This window comes from Rhodamnia argentea, chromosome 8 (genome assembly GCF_020921035.1).
Source record: "Rhodamnia argentea isolate NSW1041297 chromosome 8, ASM2092103v1, whole genome shotgun sequence".
In the NCBI taxonomy this organism is placed as follows: Eukaryota; Viridiplantae; Streptophyta; class Magnoliopsida; order Myrtales; family Myrtaceae; genus Rhodamnia; species Rhodamnia argentea.
Genome location: NC_063157.1, coordinates 5,515,312 through 5,529,459, shown reverse-complemented (window position 1 = coordinate 5,529,459; position 14,148 = coordinate 5,515,312). Strand labels below are relative to the sequence as shown.

At 38.9% G+C, this 14,148-nt stretch overlaps 2 protein-coding genes across 6 annotated transcripts in view; one reads left to right on the top strand and one right to left on the bottom strand.

Moving 5' to 3' along the window:
* Positions 1–4,097: 4,097 nt before the first annotated feature.
* LOC115741207 (general transcription and DNA repair factor IIH subunit TFB1-1-like) lies at positions 4,098–13,145 on the bottom strand. 5 transcript variants are annotated; one of them, XM_048284253.1, is made up of 21 exons: positions 13,010–13,145; positions 12,779–12,976; positions 12,117–12,195; positions 11,761–11,822; positions 11,468–11,531; positions 10,618–10,744; positions 10,160–10,235; positions 9,907–10,002; positions 9,717–9,761; positions 8,998–9,054; positions 8,689–8,844; positions 8,494–8,559; positions 7,972–8,095; positions 7,705–7,761; positions 7,489–7,616; positions 7,225–7,404; positions 6,994–7,107; positions 6,818–6,895; positions 6,311–6,358; positions 4,921–4,989; positions 4,098–4,626 (listed from the first exon to the last, which is right to left on the bottom strand). In XM_048284253.1, exons 2-21 carry the CDS (start codon positions 12,857–12,859, stop codon positions 4,540–4,542), a joined length of 1,794 nt encoding a protein of 597 aa, XP_048140210.1. In that variant the 5' UTR covers positions 12,860–12,976; positions 13,010–13,145; the 3' UTR covers positions 4,098–4,539. The 5 variants fall into 5 exon arrangements, with proteins under 5 accessions (XP_048140210.1, XP_048140212.1, XP_048140211.1 ...); XM_048284255.1 differs by having other exon boundaries at positions 12,779–12,932; positions 13,055–13,145; XM_048284254.1 differs by having other exon boundaries at positions 12,779–12,939; positions 13,054–13,136.
* The window catches only part of LOC115741211 (E3 ubiquitin-protein ligase RGLG2-like), a 20,866-nt gene continuing 18,192 nt past the window's right edge, over positions 11,475–14,148 (top strand). Inside the window, exon 1 of the mRNA XM_030674989.1 lies at positions 11,475–11,498. Coding sequence (XP_030530849.1) covers positions 11,485–11,498 — 14 coding nt within the window. The 5' untranslated portion in view covers positions 11,475–11,484. The remainder of the gene's footprint in view (positions 11,499–14,148) is intronic.

Genomic DNA, 14,148 nt, shown 5'->3' with positions numbered 1-14,148 from the left:
CCAATAAAAATCCTTCAATTCGTAATGAAATGGACATGAAGTGTGCATAAGTATGTGCACAGAATATATACTGTAAAGTAGAAAGAAACTAAATTTATAAATATATATAGGAATAAATAAAAAATTTATTTTTAATTCTATTTTTTATATTGGAATTCAAATATAATACATATATTATTATTATTTTTTAAGAAGTTTGTTATTTGTGAAAAAAATAGCTTTTCTACCACGAACATAAGAAATCCTTTCCACCTTTATCCCACCTCCTCATGAGATAATTTTGTCCAGGTTACATCCCATTATATCCCACTTTATCCAGTCCTGGGCGGTAACCAAATACAGGATAAGATAAATTTTATCCTATACTGCTTTTTATCCTCACCGCCAAACACAGCCTAAGGATATCACAATGACATTGTCTCCAGAAATCCCAAAACATCAGCTCATATGATTACTGTATTTGAAAGGGATTCTTGAGTCATGAAGGCGCCCCTTATCTTGTACTTGTGAGTGAAACCGCAACAGAAGCAACATCAAAAGAACACAAACAAAACCTAGTCATTTAGGAAGCCATGCGGATCTGCATCAAAAAATGTAGCTTACGCTTTCCGACAGCATGGTAAAGTTGGATCGGTCAAGCACGTGAAGGAGGTCCTGGAATCGAACAGAGCGGTGATGTTCATGTTGAGTGTCGCCTCTTCTATCTGAATTTGAGCCACGGTGACACTATAGCTCGGTCAGCAAAAAGTAGTTTATGGACATGAGTTGCAGGATAAGTTTCTTCTGATGGAAAAACAACTCTAATCAAGCTGAGAAGTTGCCACTTACTTTCATGAGGCCGGGTTCGAGGTCTCATCCTGGTCAGGACTACCTTTACCCCCAAAATTGATCTGTCCCACCCACGGTGGACGAAACACAGAGGAGAACGAGTCTGCTCTATAGCCCTCCCTCGACAAAATTCCAGGAATTGATATCTTCCCCATACCAAGGCCGAGCAAGCCATTGGGGGCTTCAATATCCAGGAAAGAACCACTGTGCACCTGTCCACAACTGCATTTACATTGCTAATGGAAACCGGTAAAGAGATATACCTTATGCAGATAGGGAAGGCAAATGTGATTGCAAATTCCCAAGAGCATAATCTGTCATGTTGATGTCGATTGAATGAATTCAGAGGCTGTGAAGGCCAAGATGTGATGCTCAAGAACTGACCCGAATGTTGCATCCGCCTCAGGCTCAGCGTGTTCATGGCTTTCGTGTCCTGCGACTAAATGTAGGACATCATTTACCAAAACTCCAGAACTCGAAGTCTCGGCCAATATATAGGACACAGAATATGGGCACCTGCTGAATGCTGCGACACAATCGCTGTCCCATGTACAAGGACTGTCGTTGCAGGTCACTGTTTTGCTGCTCGATCATGCCGAAGGGTTGTAAGTGCTGAGACAATAGCACTGGATCAAAAAATTGTAATTCGTATTGAGGTTTATAATGACACAAAGGGACCGACAGCTACACCAGTCAACTGAAGAATTGTATTCCCGGGATCGATCATTGCAACTAAGAACACAGAACATGATGGAAAATATGATCAAATGGGATGAACATCAGGATCAGACTTTGAGGCGTGATAACACTCTCTTTAAGGATTTATTTGCCCCGCAGAGGTGCTAATGATTTCAGCAAATACCCTCCAGGATACAATAAAGTCTCAATGAGAATGACAGATAGCAATTTTGATATTTTTTGGAGATCTATTAAGGGAAACAATTGGAAACAATGGCTGCTTATGTTTTTTTTTTAATAAAAGAAAATGAAAACAGAAGATAAGATTCTAAAAATGAACAGAGCCGCTCAATATAAATACTTGAAAGAAGACAACTTCTCATATCTCAGAAGCATCATTCGATCACAATTATTCGTGTCCACAAACATTTAATTTCGGACACACCACTTCATACAACAACTATTTGTTGTCCGAAAAATAGTTTATTCGGACACAACTCTTCATTGTCCGAAAAATTGCCTTCTCTAAAAGATTGCAACTCTTGGACATAAACAGTTAATTAAATTTCAAAAAATAAATTTAATGATAATTGCAACTCCTACATGTAGGAATCGCGCTGTTTCGTTAGGAATGAATAATGTATTTTAATTATAATTTCGAAAATTCAAGAAATAAGAAATAAATTTATCGTTGAAATTAGTGTCAATAATTATTCACTAAGTGTAGCTAATAATCGCGCAATTACACGCGAGTATGGTGGAGTCTAACTCACTTGCCCATTTCTCTTTATTTGAAGTACTGTCGTAACATTCTAACTGATAAAGAGATTTGCTATCTACCTTTTATCCTATGTGTCAAATTAAACAAGTCATGTTGGGTCGGTGCTATTCGAGTCGTATTCCACGTGCGGCTCGATGGTTACTCTTAATGCTTCCCATCGATTCCATCGATTCTATGACGAGGTGCGAATCCAGATTGCTTAGGACTAATCAACCATCGGTGATGTGGATAGCCTGTCACCTGTCTATACTGTAATGAGATCAAAAGAAGCGATGTTCTTCATAGGAGAACTTCATATTTCTGCAGTTTTTCCTTGCTACATCGTCCGCGATCGACTAGTCAAACCTTTTCACGGAAGCTCGAAGACACTTAATTAACGGGTAAAATTCCGGACTAATTACACCTAGTGAACCCTTGATTTGCTTCCTTATGGTGATTGATGCAATGATGGTCTCGTCAAAAGATGAGAAGGCATCTCCGCCGTGGTTGAGGCTGGTCGCAAGCGAGCGCCAAGTTCTGCAGCGTGTGCAAGACTCATGGCTTTAGAGAGTGATATTGCTGCTGTAGAGTCTGCACGATCGCTCTCTGCAAAGATCGCAGAGAGCAACGCGATAGTTCCAAGCACAAGATCATAACGGTATCGCCTTTGCCTCTTTTGACGGCATTTTTTCATGGGTGTCATGGAACTTTGCAGATAATGCATGATGAAGAAAACGGGACATTAGGTTTGAATTCTCTCTTTTTTTTTATTCTGTTTTTGGGTTTTGATCTTTTCAGGCCTATAAAGCTCCGCGGCCTCCTTTGGAATGGAGGACTTGAAGCCGCTGTGGGATATTTTCGGTATTTGTCCGTACACTTTCAATGGATTGATGGTCGCCTCCATACATAAAAAAAAAAAAAATGAAATGGGATCTCGCACTTCTGCTCTAAGAGTTGCGTCCTGAAGTGCAAATCTTGCGCTTTCAAATGTTCCTTGATTTCGAAGAATGTTTTCTTACATGAGAGTCATTTGGTTTTTTGTAGGTTGAAGTCACGTTGAAGATGGAAGGAAGTGGAAGCATGAATGGCAAAGCAAATAGTAAGCTAGAGACCATGTTAGAGGAGACTGCTCATATTCTTTTCTATTCTCGATTCCTTCAGTGTCCAAAATTATTCTCGCTAAAACCATTTTTCAAGCTCTTTTTAGCAATTTAAATGAAAGTTAGTTTGAATGGGTATAGTGCCAGCAACTTTTATTGTTTGTTTGCCTTACATGACGTCGTTCTAATCGAAATATACTCTTAACATCCCTAAGTTTTCAACTCCAAATTCACCAATGTTCAAAACCTTACGCACTTATCCCTATCTTCACCTTTCTGCTCACCTTTTACCCAACTTCTGCCGCACCAGTGCAACAGCACCACCACTGGTGCGGTTGAGGCGGCTCTGGGGTTGTTCGGTTGACATTGAGATGATTGTGATTTTAAAACTAGAAAGTGCAGAATATTTTTGGTACAAATTTTCGAGATAAACTTTTGTATTGACTTAAATTACACTAGATTAGATGGGACAAGCAGCCAAAATGAAATAGAAAAAACATCCTGGAGATGTCCGGTTGTTAATGTACCTATACATGCACAGGATGCTCATGAATTTAACCAATTCCCAAACCTCTTCTTTTGTATGTTGGCCAAAGAAAAATACTGACCTTTTCCCAATCACTACAAAGTACTTTTCAGCACTTACTGTCATAAACGGAAACATAATGCATGATTGCGTTACTGGAAGATTCAAAAATCTGCAGGAGTAAAAGCATAAAATTCGAGAAAGCTTCAAGGCAACAACAAGAAACCGGATGGGTTTCCTTCCGGAAGTGATTCTTTGCTCTGCAGAAGACCAGGATAACAGTAACCCATGCACTATAAGAGCATATCAACTTAAAAGAGGGGGAAAATTAGTTGTGTGCATCTCCTCAAATCTCATTGATGGTTCCCTCACATTTGTGGAACTCATAACACAGTACATCAAGTCAATGGCCTCAATCCCCAAACGAGTTTTTTTTCCTACAATAAATATAGGCACTCACCAAAATTGATCCGTGATGGGGTCTATTCATTCAATGGCAATTCGGCAAAAGTAGTGCCCTGAGCACGGATAGTGTGGCCATGGATCTTGTAGCATCGTCAAAATGGGCCATTTTCCTATCCCCCCACTTCTTCCATGGACTGCCACTAGTCTCCGCAAATAAACTTGCACAGTGAGCATAAATTAATCTAGGCAAATCCATTTGGTCTCTCGCTGCTCTTTGCAGATCGCTTCTGCAAGTCTGCATCATAATGCTGAAAAGCAGCATCTAAGGCCTGCATCAAATGAAGTTTCTGTTAGATCTCTCGTTCCATTTGCCACCAATGTGCCACAACATACGGTAGCTCTACAGCAAATGTTGATGTTGTAATCTTAAAAGGAATATAGGGATAGTGCGCATGTCTATCAATCAGTGCATTCTGTCACTAATACTCATGATCCAATAAGAAATTCTGCAAATTTTAGTTGAAAAAGCTCAAAAAAAGCTTCTAGTGAAACTACTTAAATCCAGCACAAAGACTATTAAACTTATTGCTGTTGCAATTGTTATTAAAAAGGAAATCCCATACCTGATGCATTTGGCGAACAAGAACGGAAACATGCTGCTTATGGTTGGCTGGCACAGATTTCTTGATCTCCTGAAATTTGAAGGCGAATCAAAGGTTAAAAAAATTTCAAACAGCCAGGGGTTGCTAACAAAGCCGTCAAAAATTCAAAATCCTAAATTGAAAGTCACAAGTGAAGCAGATTGGATGATGCACCAATCACCAGATAGGATTCAACTGACGTTGTTGTAAACTACTTGAATGCTTTGCTGTGCCAGGAAGCAATGCTGCTCTGCCTAGACTAGGTGCTTCAATGATAATAGGATGTCGTTCATCATGTTATAAAAAATACACCTGGTAGCTTTCAGTTGCTAATGGAGGACTCTAAGGACAACAGCGGAAGAGATTTAAGCAATTGATGTACAGCACAGACAGAAGAGGCAATAAGACCAGTTGGTAGAGAGTGCAAGAGAATTGGAGGAAACTAAGGTGGCACTTGATTTTTGGTTCAACAAAAGATCTTCTTTGGCATTATGTTTCAGACAATTATCTCTGGCTTTCACAGATATATGAAACATCTATAATGAACAGAAAAGGTCAGAGTTTAGCTGGGGCTTGGCATTCTACCTTTACACAGGCCAGCCTGAGAACTGATCAGGCCTGAGTTCAGCCAGGCCCACCCACGAAGGGCATAAACTTTATCCTGGCCCTGCCTAACAGGCCCAACAGACCAAGATAGGTACATATGCCAAACACCCTAATGGAAATTTGAAATACCGCAGCTTTTTGGAAGCAAAAAGCAGACCGCCAAACACCTAGCTAGTGAAATCCATGTTCCATAAAAAACACTTTGACCAGGTAAATGATAGTTTCATGTAGTACCATCAGTTTACACAAGCAATGCAGAGCTTCAACAAACATGGAAGAGAATTTCCCAACAAAGCCTGCTTGAATCGAGAACAAATCCATAATGTATATGGGTTTCCACCATCAAATCAACTACCTCAGGATGAGTTATCAACTCTAAAAAAGGCAATTCGACAGAGGGGGGGCAAAAAGAAGAAGAAGAAAGAAAGCGATTCTTCAAAGCCTAGAAGAAACTGTTGTTTTCTTTTTGGCAGGAGAAGAACATTTTATTAATTTACTTCTTACATTAGATTTCTGTTAAAACTCTAAATTTTGAAGAGAAAAATCATATTAAATGCAGTAAGTTTTCAAGCAGAACATAGTATCATGAAGCAAGTTGACAAGGATCCCATACAAACATGACCCTATACAAAGCCACCAGAGATCAACATAAAATTGAGCATGAGAACCCTACATTACCATTTGAATGAGAAAAAGATCATATTTTCTCCAAGGGTTTGCATAAATCAATCAGCTAACAAATTTAGGAGATTAACAAGAAACATACTTCAAGCTGTGGGTAAATTTGTGACATGGCATCCTTCAGTCTGTTTACCTGCACATAAATAAAAAAGTTATCGAGTGACTAATCCAGTCAAATGCTAAACAGAGAAACTTCAGTTTTTACTAATTCAATTATACTTGAGTTCCTTGGCAACAGCTGCATCATAATCCTAATTCAGCTCCTCCACCTACTTGACCAACTGAGCAATTTTCAAGGGAAATGGCATGCTAAAACCCGTTCCCTGTGTCCTATCTTTTTGCTTGCAATAGACAAGGAGGGCCATAACTGGGTAGTCATGAAGTTTAAAGAGAGAAATCTACTAACAGGGCTTGCTGTCAAACCCCACCACTAAATTAATGATACTCATAACCTCAACAGAATTAGTGTCATACCTCAGCATCTGACTTCCACACATACAAAAATCACCTATCACATTTGTGGTATGTTGACTGTTTGTTTGACCTTTAATGAAACCCTGACACTGACCAAGGAGTAATACCAAACATTTACCTTCGCATAAAGGTAAGAACTCGTAATTGGATATGACGACCAGAAGTGCCTCAGTAATTCTTGTATGGACGTCCAATGCTGTCATCAAGAATAGTTGCAATGACAACTAAGATGATATAACCAAATTTGCATCAGAAGACATCGAAAGCAAAAGCTTGGGTGAATTGTCAACTTACATGAAGAAGCTGCTCTTTGGTTGTGCTTGGCAACTTGTCCAGAACACTATCCTGAGGATTCTTTCCAACATCATACTTGGTTCTTGATATATCATGGGACAGCGCATTGAAAACCTACACCATGCATTAAGGAAGGGCAGTCATATGAGCCAGCATTGGCAATACAAATGTTCGGCATACTAGTCCCACAACTGTACAAGACCTGAGCAATAACTCTAAAGACTCTTATACCTGAAGAGCATCTTTAGTCTTTACAACAGGATTGTGAAGTCCCATTTGTTTAGTCTGTGATATTGAGTCCCTCAGAGATCCGTATGCTTCTCTGGAGCTCAAATTGCTCTTTTTTCCCTCTGCCACTGCTGAGGCTTTAATGGCATTGACTTGCTGGGAATCAAAGTAGTCTCGGGGATCCTGGATACAAACTGACATGAAACATCCAATTTCACAGCATCTGTTTTGCAACTTAAAAGTTTTCAAAGGTAAATATTGATATACTTTTATGCAGAGAGGAGCAAGTGGTGGACCGTGAGGTGCCTGAAGGTCCTCAATCTCTGTGATACGAGAGATCCTTTCCAATCTCCCCTGGTTAGCGTTCCCATCAGAATCCTCATTAGCCGATTCAACTATATAATTAGTGAAAGTTCGAAAACATTGAGTCACGATAGAAAAACAAAACGAATAATAAACAGCAGAAATAGGAACTGGGCTAACCGCGTTTAAACTTAGCAAGTGCCTCTGCAACTGTCCTTGTGTCTTCCAATTCCACCTCTGCGTGATCATTTAGAAAGGCATAGGCTTAACCTCACATGCCTAAATCTAAACATTAAAAAAATAAAGAAAATATGAAAAAAAATTATTCTAACTCAGACCTCATTTCTTATGTCTAAAATCTAAGAGTAACAAAAAGCCCACAGTTAAAACTTAGAGTGAGGAATTATTGTACGAGAAAACATTAATTACTAAAAAGTTATTACCCACCTACTGTTCTTCCTTCAAGCACTACTGCAGCATGCCGATTAAGGTCGTGAGCTAAAGTCCTCCTGTAAAGCTCATGTTGCAGTTCAGTAATATCTTTGCCACCATCACGAAAAATGCCATGATCCTGCATGTCCGAAACATGCAAACTGATTTGAAGTTTAGCTCCATCATTTGTGTCAGCCATATTGTCACCATGTCATCATGAATAAAGCACTTGAGACAGTCCTCAAGTAAGCCATGCATTGCCCTAGGAAAATTGAATAGACAAAGGCAGTAAAAGGAATTCCTACGAAATTTTATACAAGCACTTAAAGCAAGGTGGTTTCTTCACATAATAGTTACTTGAGAGGCACCTCAAGACAGCTAGTATAGCAAAGTTGATTCCATATAGCTAGCACTAGCAAGTCAACTGTTTCTCCAAAGCAATATGGGAAAGGATTTTCAAGGAAACCAGAGTACAGACGTACATAGTCATAAGGACCTATGCAAAATTATAACCAGACAAATGCACAATCATCATACAGGCAAGTGTGTGTAGTCATCTCCTTGGTCAGCTTCAATGTTTACAGTAGGATCAACCCGTCGGATCTGTGAACAAAGCAAAACATTAGAAAAACTCAAGCATCAATACGGACTAATCAAGAAAGAAGGAAACAAGAGAGACAATTCTCTCAAAACATTCTCAAGTAGAAGAGTTTCCAACTCAAAGACCAGCACCTTCTGCCTTGCTTCCTTGGCCAATATATCATCATTCCTGAGAAAAATAGCAAGCTCTTCATCTTCAGCAGCCTCCGCAGCAGCAGCAACAGCATTTTTTGTGCTGTGAAGGTACTCCGCTTTAAAGTACTTGGTCCAGAAGTCCTTCTCTGTCATCTGAAGTACAGGGAATGATTCAAGAAACCATAGTTCAGCGTCACGTGTTGCTTTGAACAATCTAATGAACAAATATGCTTCATCACTATTTAAGTACTTATAGGGGGCAACAAGTCTGGAAAACGATGGAACAAGAAGCAATATTTTCATTACCTTACTTGGAACATAACTCAAGAATGCTGCATGAACTGCGGGCTTCTCAGCAAAAATCTGGGATACAAGAACACATTAACATATCAAAAGTAGAATGGAAATAAGAATTACTCGTATATCACGAATGTATGCATCAGGCCAATTCCATCAAAACGATACCAACATCTTCTTGTACTAGACAGAGAAAAACACATTTTTAACTTCTCAGCATTTCACATTTTTTTTTTTTTTGGTAAGGTAGCATTTCACATTTTTAGTGCCCATTGTTTTCCATGATATATAGTAGACAGTCCACCCAGTAATACTCAGATTCGTGCCCGAACAAAATGGTTTGGGATTTGTCATTCCCTATTAATGAATTCAGCTCTTAGCAAAGATTGGGTAAGTTGTGGCAGGGCCACCAGGAAATGATCGCCCTCTTTTGGATAAAGGCAAGGCATTTTTTTCTTTTAAGTATATCAAAGAGCAGCAAGGGGGTGCCACTCATTACAACCTAAAAGCTAGAAATCACCTGAGAAATTGCAAAAAGACTCGGTGTCAAAGAGTTCTCTGACACAATGCCAAAAGGTTAAGGTGGGAAGCCAACTACCCTTTACAGCCAATACAGAACCTTCCTCATTTTTAAAAGCCCGCCTATTTCTATCTTTCCAGACAACCCAAAAAATGGAAGTGGAAATTAAAATCGAAAAGCTTTTCCTCTTTCAAAGAAGAACCAATACCTGAAGGATCACTTCTGGTGTCAAGCTAAAAGTAACTTTGTTTGTCTGCAGAGAAACAGGGAAGAAACAGCCATAAGTTTCCGTTGCAAATGAAACTGCCAAAAAGGAGAACAAATATACCACAAGTCCTGCAAAATCCAAGATAAAATCATGAGATGGGCATGCTAGATTAGAGAGATCACAATCATACCCTGCCATCTGTTGCTGGTTTAATGTCTGAAATCATGGCACTTTTGAAGCCCACGCGTTGTTTTGATTTTCTATTCGACTCTCTATCCAACAATTTCTACATAAAAAATAAGCAGCAGAAAAAATAAAATCACCAGTTGTAATCATATGTGTATATATGATTTCTATTAGACAGAAGGTTCAACCAATTACGCTAGAAGTGCTAAATAAAAGTATATCATGTTCAAACAGCTTTGGGTCTTCAAACTACTCACCTTCCTTGTCGCCCAGAATTCCGCTTCCGTCAGGATCCCACCAATCACAAGTTGCTTGTGAAGTTTCTGCAACTCACTGTAATGGGCAAACTTTCATCAAGTGGTTCTAAGAGACATATTACGTAGTATATGAACAAAATAATAATTAAAGCAGGGAAGTACAGGTTACAGAGTTGATCCGCCAAATTATTCAAACCATTATTCATGTGATCTAGTCATAATCAGAATAAGGAAATGATATTACTTGTCAAGTGTTTTAGGGCATAGGTCTGTGACGAAAATCAATAGAAAATGAGACCAACTAGAGAAGGCCATAATCAAGATCAAGGCGTTATAAGGCCTGTGGATACTGTAACTGCTTAAACTGTTCAAACCATCGAGATGAAATGGAGAATGAGTAAGTCCTAAATCTTCATAATTTTAGAATAACCATGGGTGGTCGGACAAGACAAATTTACCTGTTTTCTCTCAAAAGCTTGATGCGGAGCTCCAATTCAGCTGTGCTGATTTGTTCTTCAGGAAAAGAGGCATCAGTCTTTCCAGAGGCAGCTGCTGGAGTGTCCCCAGATCTCCCAATGGCTTTTCCTATTAAAGAACCAGCACATAAAGCTCCATGACAGAATGAAATTACCAATATAATTTTACTCGCAAACAAGAATTATTCACACCAAAAGGCAACAAGTTAAAACAGAAAACAACTAGCAAGCCATCTAACTAACCAGAACAGAAGCAAAGACTTCCATCACTCTGGTCCCACAAAAAAAAAAAAAAAAGAAAAAGAAAAATGCACTACCTAGCAACATGGGCATGCATTTAGCTGTCTGCACTGTATCAGACTCAAATTACTCACGATACTCAGATTCCCTTCCTCATTAAAAATAAAGTAAAAAAGAAGTGCAACAAGCCTCAATACATTAAAACACACAGCAAGAACAAAACCAGAGTCATAGACAACATGTCAGCAATGCATGCTAAAGTTATCATCCCTCCTGCGGTAGCTGAAAATGAAAAGTTATATCACACAACCTGCCTTAGAATACTATAGGAAAAAATAAAAAGGAAAAGGAAATAGAATCCATAGACATAGCAAGACAGAAAATTTCTCACGTATAGAAGAAATAATTCAGCGCCTGAACAATGAAAGAAAGCTGATCTCTACTGTTCGTAAAAGGGAAAAGAATGCAGCTCCTACAACAGGGTCAAAACTCAGACACTTAGATTGGACCAAACTAGCCTCTTCGCCAATATACTAGGCTCCAGCATATTAACATGAAGGCACAAAGTTTTTGCTATCAGAATTAGCCTTACCTACAAAATCTCTGCAAATGTGGAGATCAGAGTAACTTTCAAATTCAAATATGTAACTTCCACCCTGCAAGGAGACAGTGACTATCATGCATCACTCAAAAAGAGCACCAAATTGTTGAGTATAATAATGAAACACAAACTAGAGCAGCAAAATACTTGTTCCATAAGTGAAAAATTAATTAAACACAGGTAACATTAAAAAATGGCAACAATGGCCATGTTACACACCTCCAAGCTAGATAGTCACATCTTGAGCAAAGTCACAGTAACAATGGGTCATTCGGAAACTTAACTTGATCATTGGTGAGGTTGAGCCATGGCGGTTTATTTGATCCCTCTTTCGTGTTTTTATGACCTGAAACATCAGAGTTTGGTTTGAAACATGATGACATGCTATCATCTGCATAAACTTGCACTAAGCAATGGCAATCGCGGGTAATAAGAGGTCAAAAATTCACAAATATTTGGAGAAAGCAATACACACTGTATTGCATTAGTAATCTTCAATACTGAGTACATTCTCAACTAATATCCATATCATACAAAACTCAGCATTTACGTCCAAAAGCAAATCTTGCCTCAGAAGAGACTGGCCAAATAAATTTCACAAAGTAACAGACAGAGTTTTGTACCCATTCATATAAAGTACCTTTAATAAATCTAAACTCCACATCAAGCTTTGATGCAGAGTTGGGATGATTAGGCGTGAAAATAAGTCTGTCCCAAGCCTGCATAAAGTAAGATCTTTTATGTTATAAAAGAACATAAGTAGAGTTCACAAATGCCGTAACTTTTATGCGTAAACCAAAAAAGAAGAAAACAGAAGTATTGACGATTATGGTAATCCTTTCAACTACTTCTCCAATAACCACCATGAAATGCTACTTTCTTGAAGGCTAAAACTATATATGACATTACCAAGCAATGCTTTATTGAAGGATGACTATGTGTGCAGCCAATTCTGAAGCACACTATGGCAGCTAAAATGATTTGAGAGCCCATTTACCCAAGCTGCCCTATACGCGAGTCACATGATCTCACATGCCTACTGACATGGACAAAATATACCAGTGAGCTGAACTAAACGTCAATTACAGTGGTTTACAGAATAAGTGTCCCAATTAATAACCTCGCTTACATTTGAAGTTTCCGAATTCAAACGGAAAACAGAACCCCATCCCATTAGATTCCGGTAACACTTCAAACATAGTCACACCTTGGCCTCAGAGGTAGAGACTCATCAAACGAAGCAGCATACAACACAAGGGACGAAAAAGATAACCACAGATTACACGAATAGAAAAGGGCTACCATTTTGAGAACACCAGCAGTTCCTGGGTCCTTCACTGAAGTCTTGTACTTGGCACGCTTAATCACGTGCCCGCTCGCCATCCACACCACCGATGGATCGATTATTCTCAAGAATCAATAGGCGATCAAAACGGCACAGCTCTTCAAAGTTGTGGTGAAGTCTAGGGCGATCCACCCATACTGTCAATGCGAGAAGAGTTGACCGCACAAATTGTTGGGGATGGAATGGACGATCTAGGGTTTCTATCAGTCGTTTCGGAAGAACTACTCCTTTGTAATCCTCATGGGAGGATCTCAGGAGAGGACGAAAGGCTCGTCTCGTTATTATTCTCTGCGTATCTGCAGAGCGCCAAGAAGCAGAAGGCGGAAGCATTGGGCTTTATATATGCGACCGGGCACGAGCCGGTCAATGAGTTCCGATTCTTTTTGATGAACCGGAATTTGATGTTTCGGTTTGATTTCGGTTCGCGTCAGACAACGTTCCGACTCTCTCATCACGGGACATTGGAGTTTGAAATTTTTACCTTCATGCCACTGTAAGTCTGTAAGTGGTCGGTCCATCCTGTCGGGCCGCAACCTCGGTCCATCCTGTCGGGCCGTCGGTTGCTCTGGTTAGATCTATTAAGGCTCCGTTTATTTTATGAAAAATAAATAATTAAAAAAATATTTTTAAAAAAATAATGGTTTATATCACTTTCGAAAATGAATAAACAAAAAATTATTGTTGATAATGAAAATGATTTTCATTGACTAATTATTTTAAACGATACAAGCAATCATTTTTTGAAAAAAAATTCCAAATCATTCATTATTTGCGAAACAAACGAAACCTATGGTTGAATTTCTTTCCTAAGCTCGGAGTTATTCGTTGTGACTATTCTCAAATCAGCAATCTCCTTAAGAATTTCATTCCTTTCATCACTTAATTTGCCTCGTCTTTATCTATATCCGTATATACCACAAGAAAAATGCTCGGTTCATCAATATCCTCATAATTGGATTCACATTTTAAGTAGCTCTGTATCTATTTTTTTAGAGTTTTTTTTTTCTCTTCACGAAATTTGCTTTCTTCCTTTTCAGCAAAAGACACTCCGGTTCGACGTGGCCGGGCTTTTTCCATTCAAAAGAAACGATTTTGCTTCCTTTAGATTCTTCCTTGCTCTTGGAGTTTCGTGTAGACTCCTTTGTTGGATGACCAATTCCCTTTATAATTCTTGCTTTTATCTCGTCTAACTTTTGACTTTTCGGGTCAACAGTACCATCGCATCGTCGTATTTATCTTCAGATTAAGTTTGCACAAGTAGCATTGGCGTAAAAAGTAATAACCTTTCCAACTTTTGTGGTTTTTCTTCTCCACGGTTGAGTTCCAT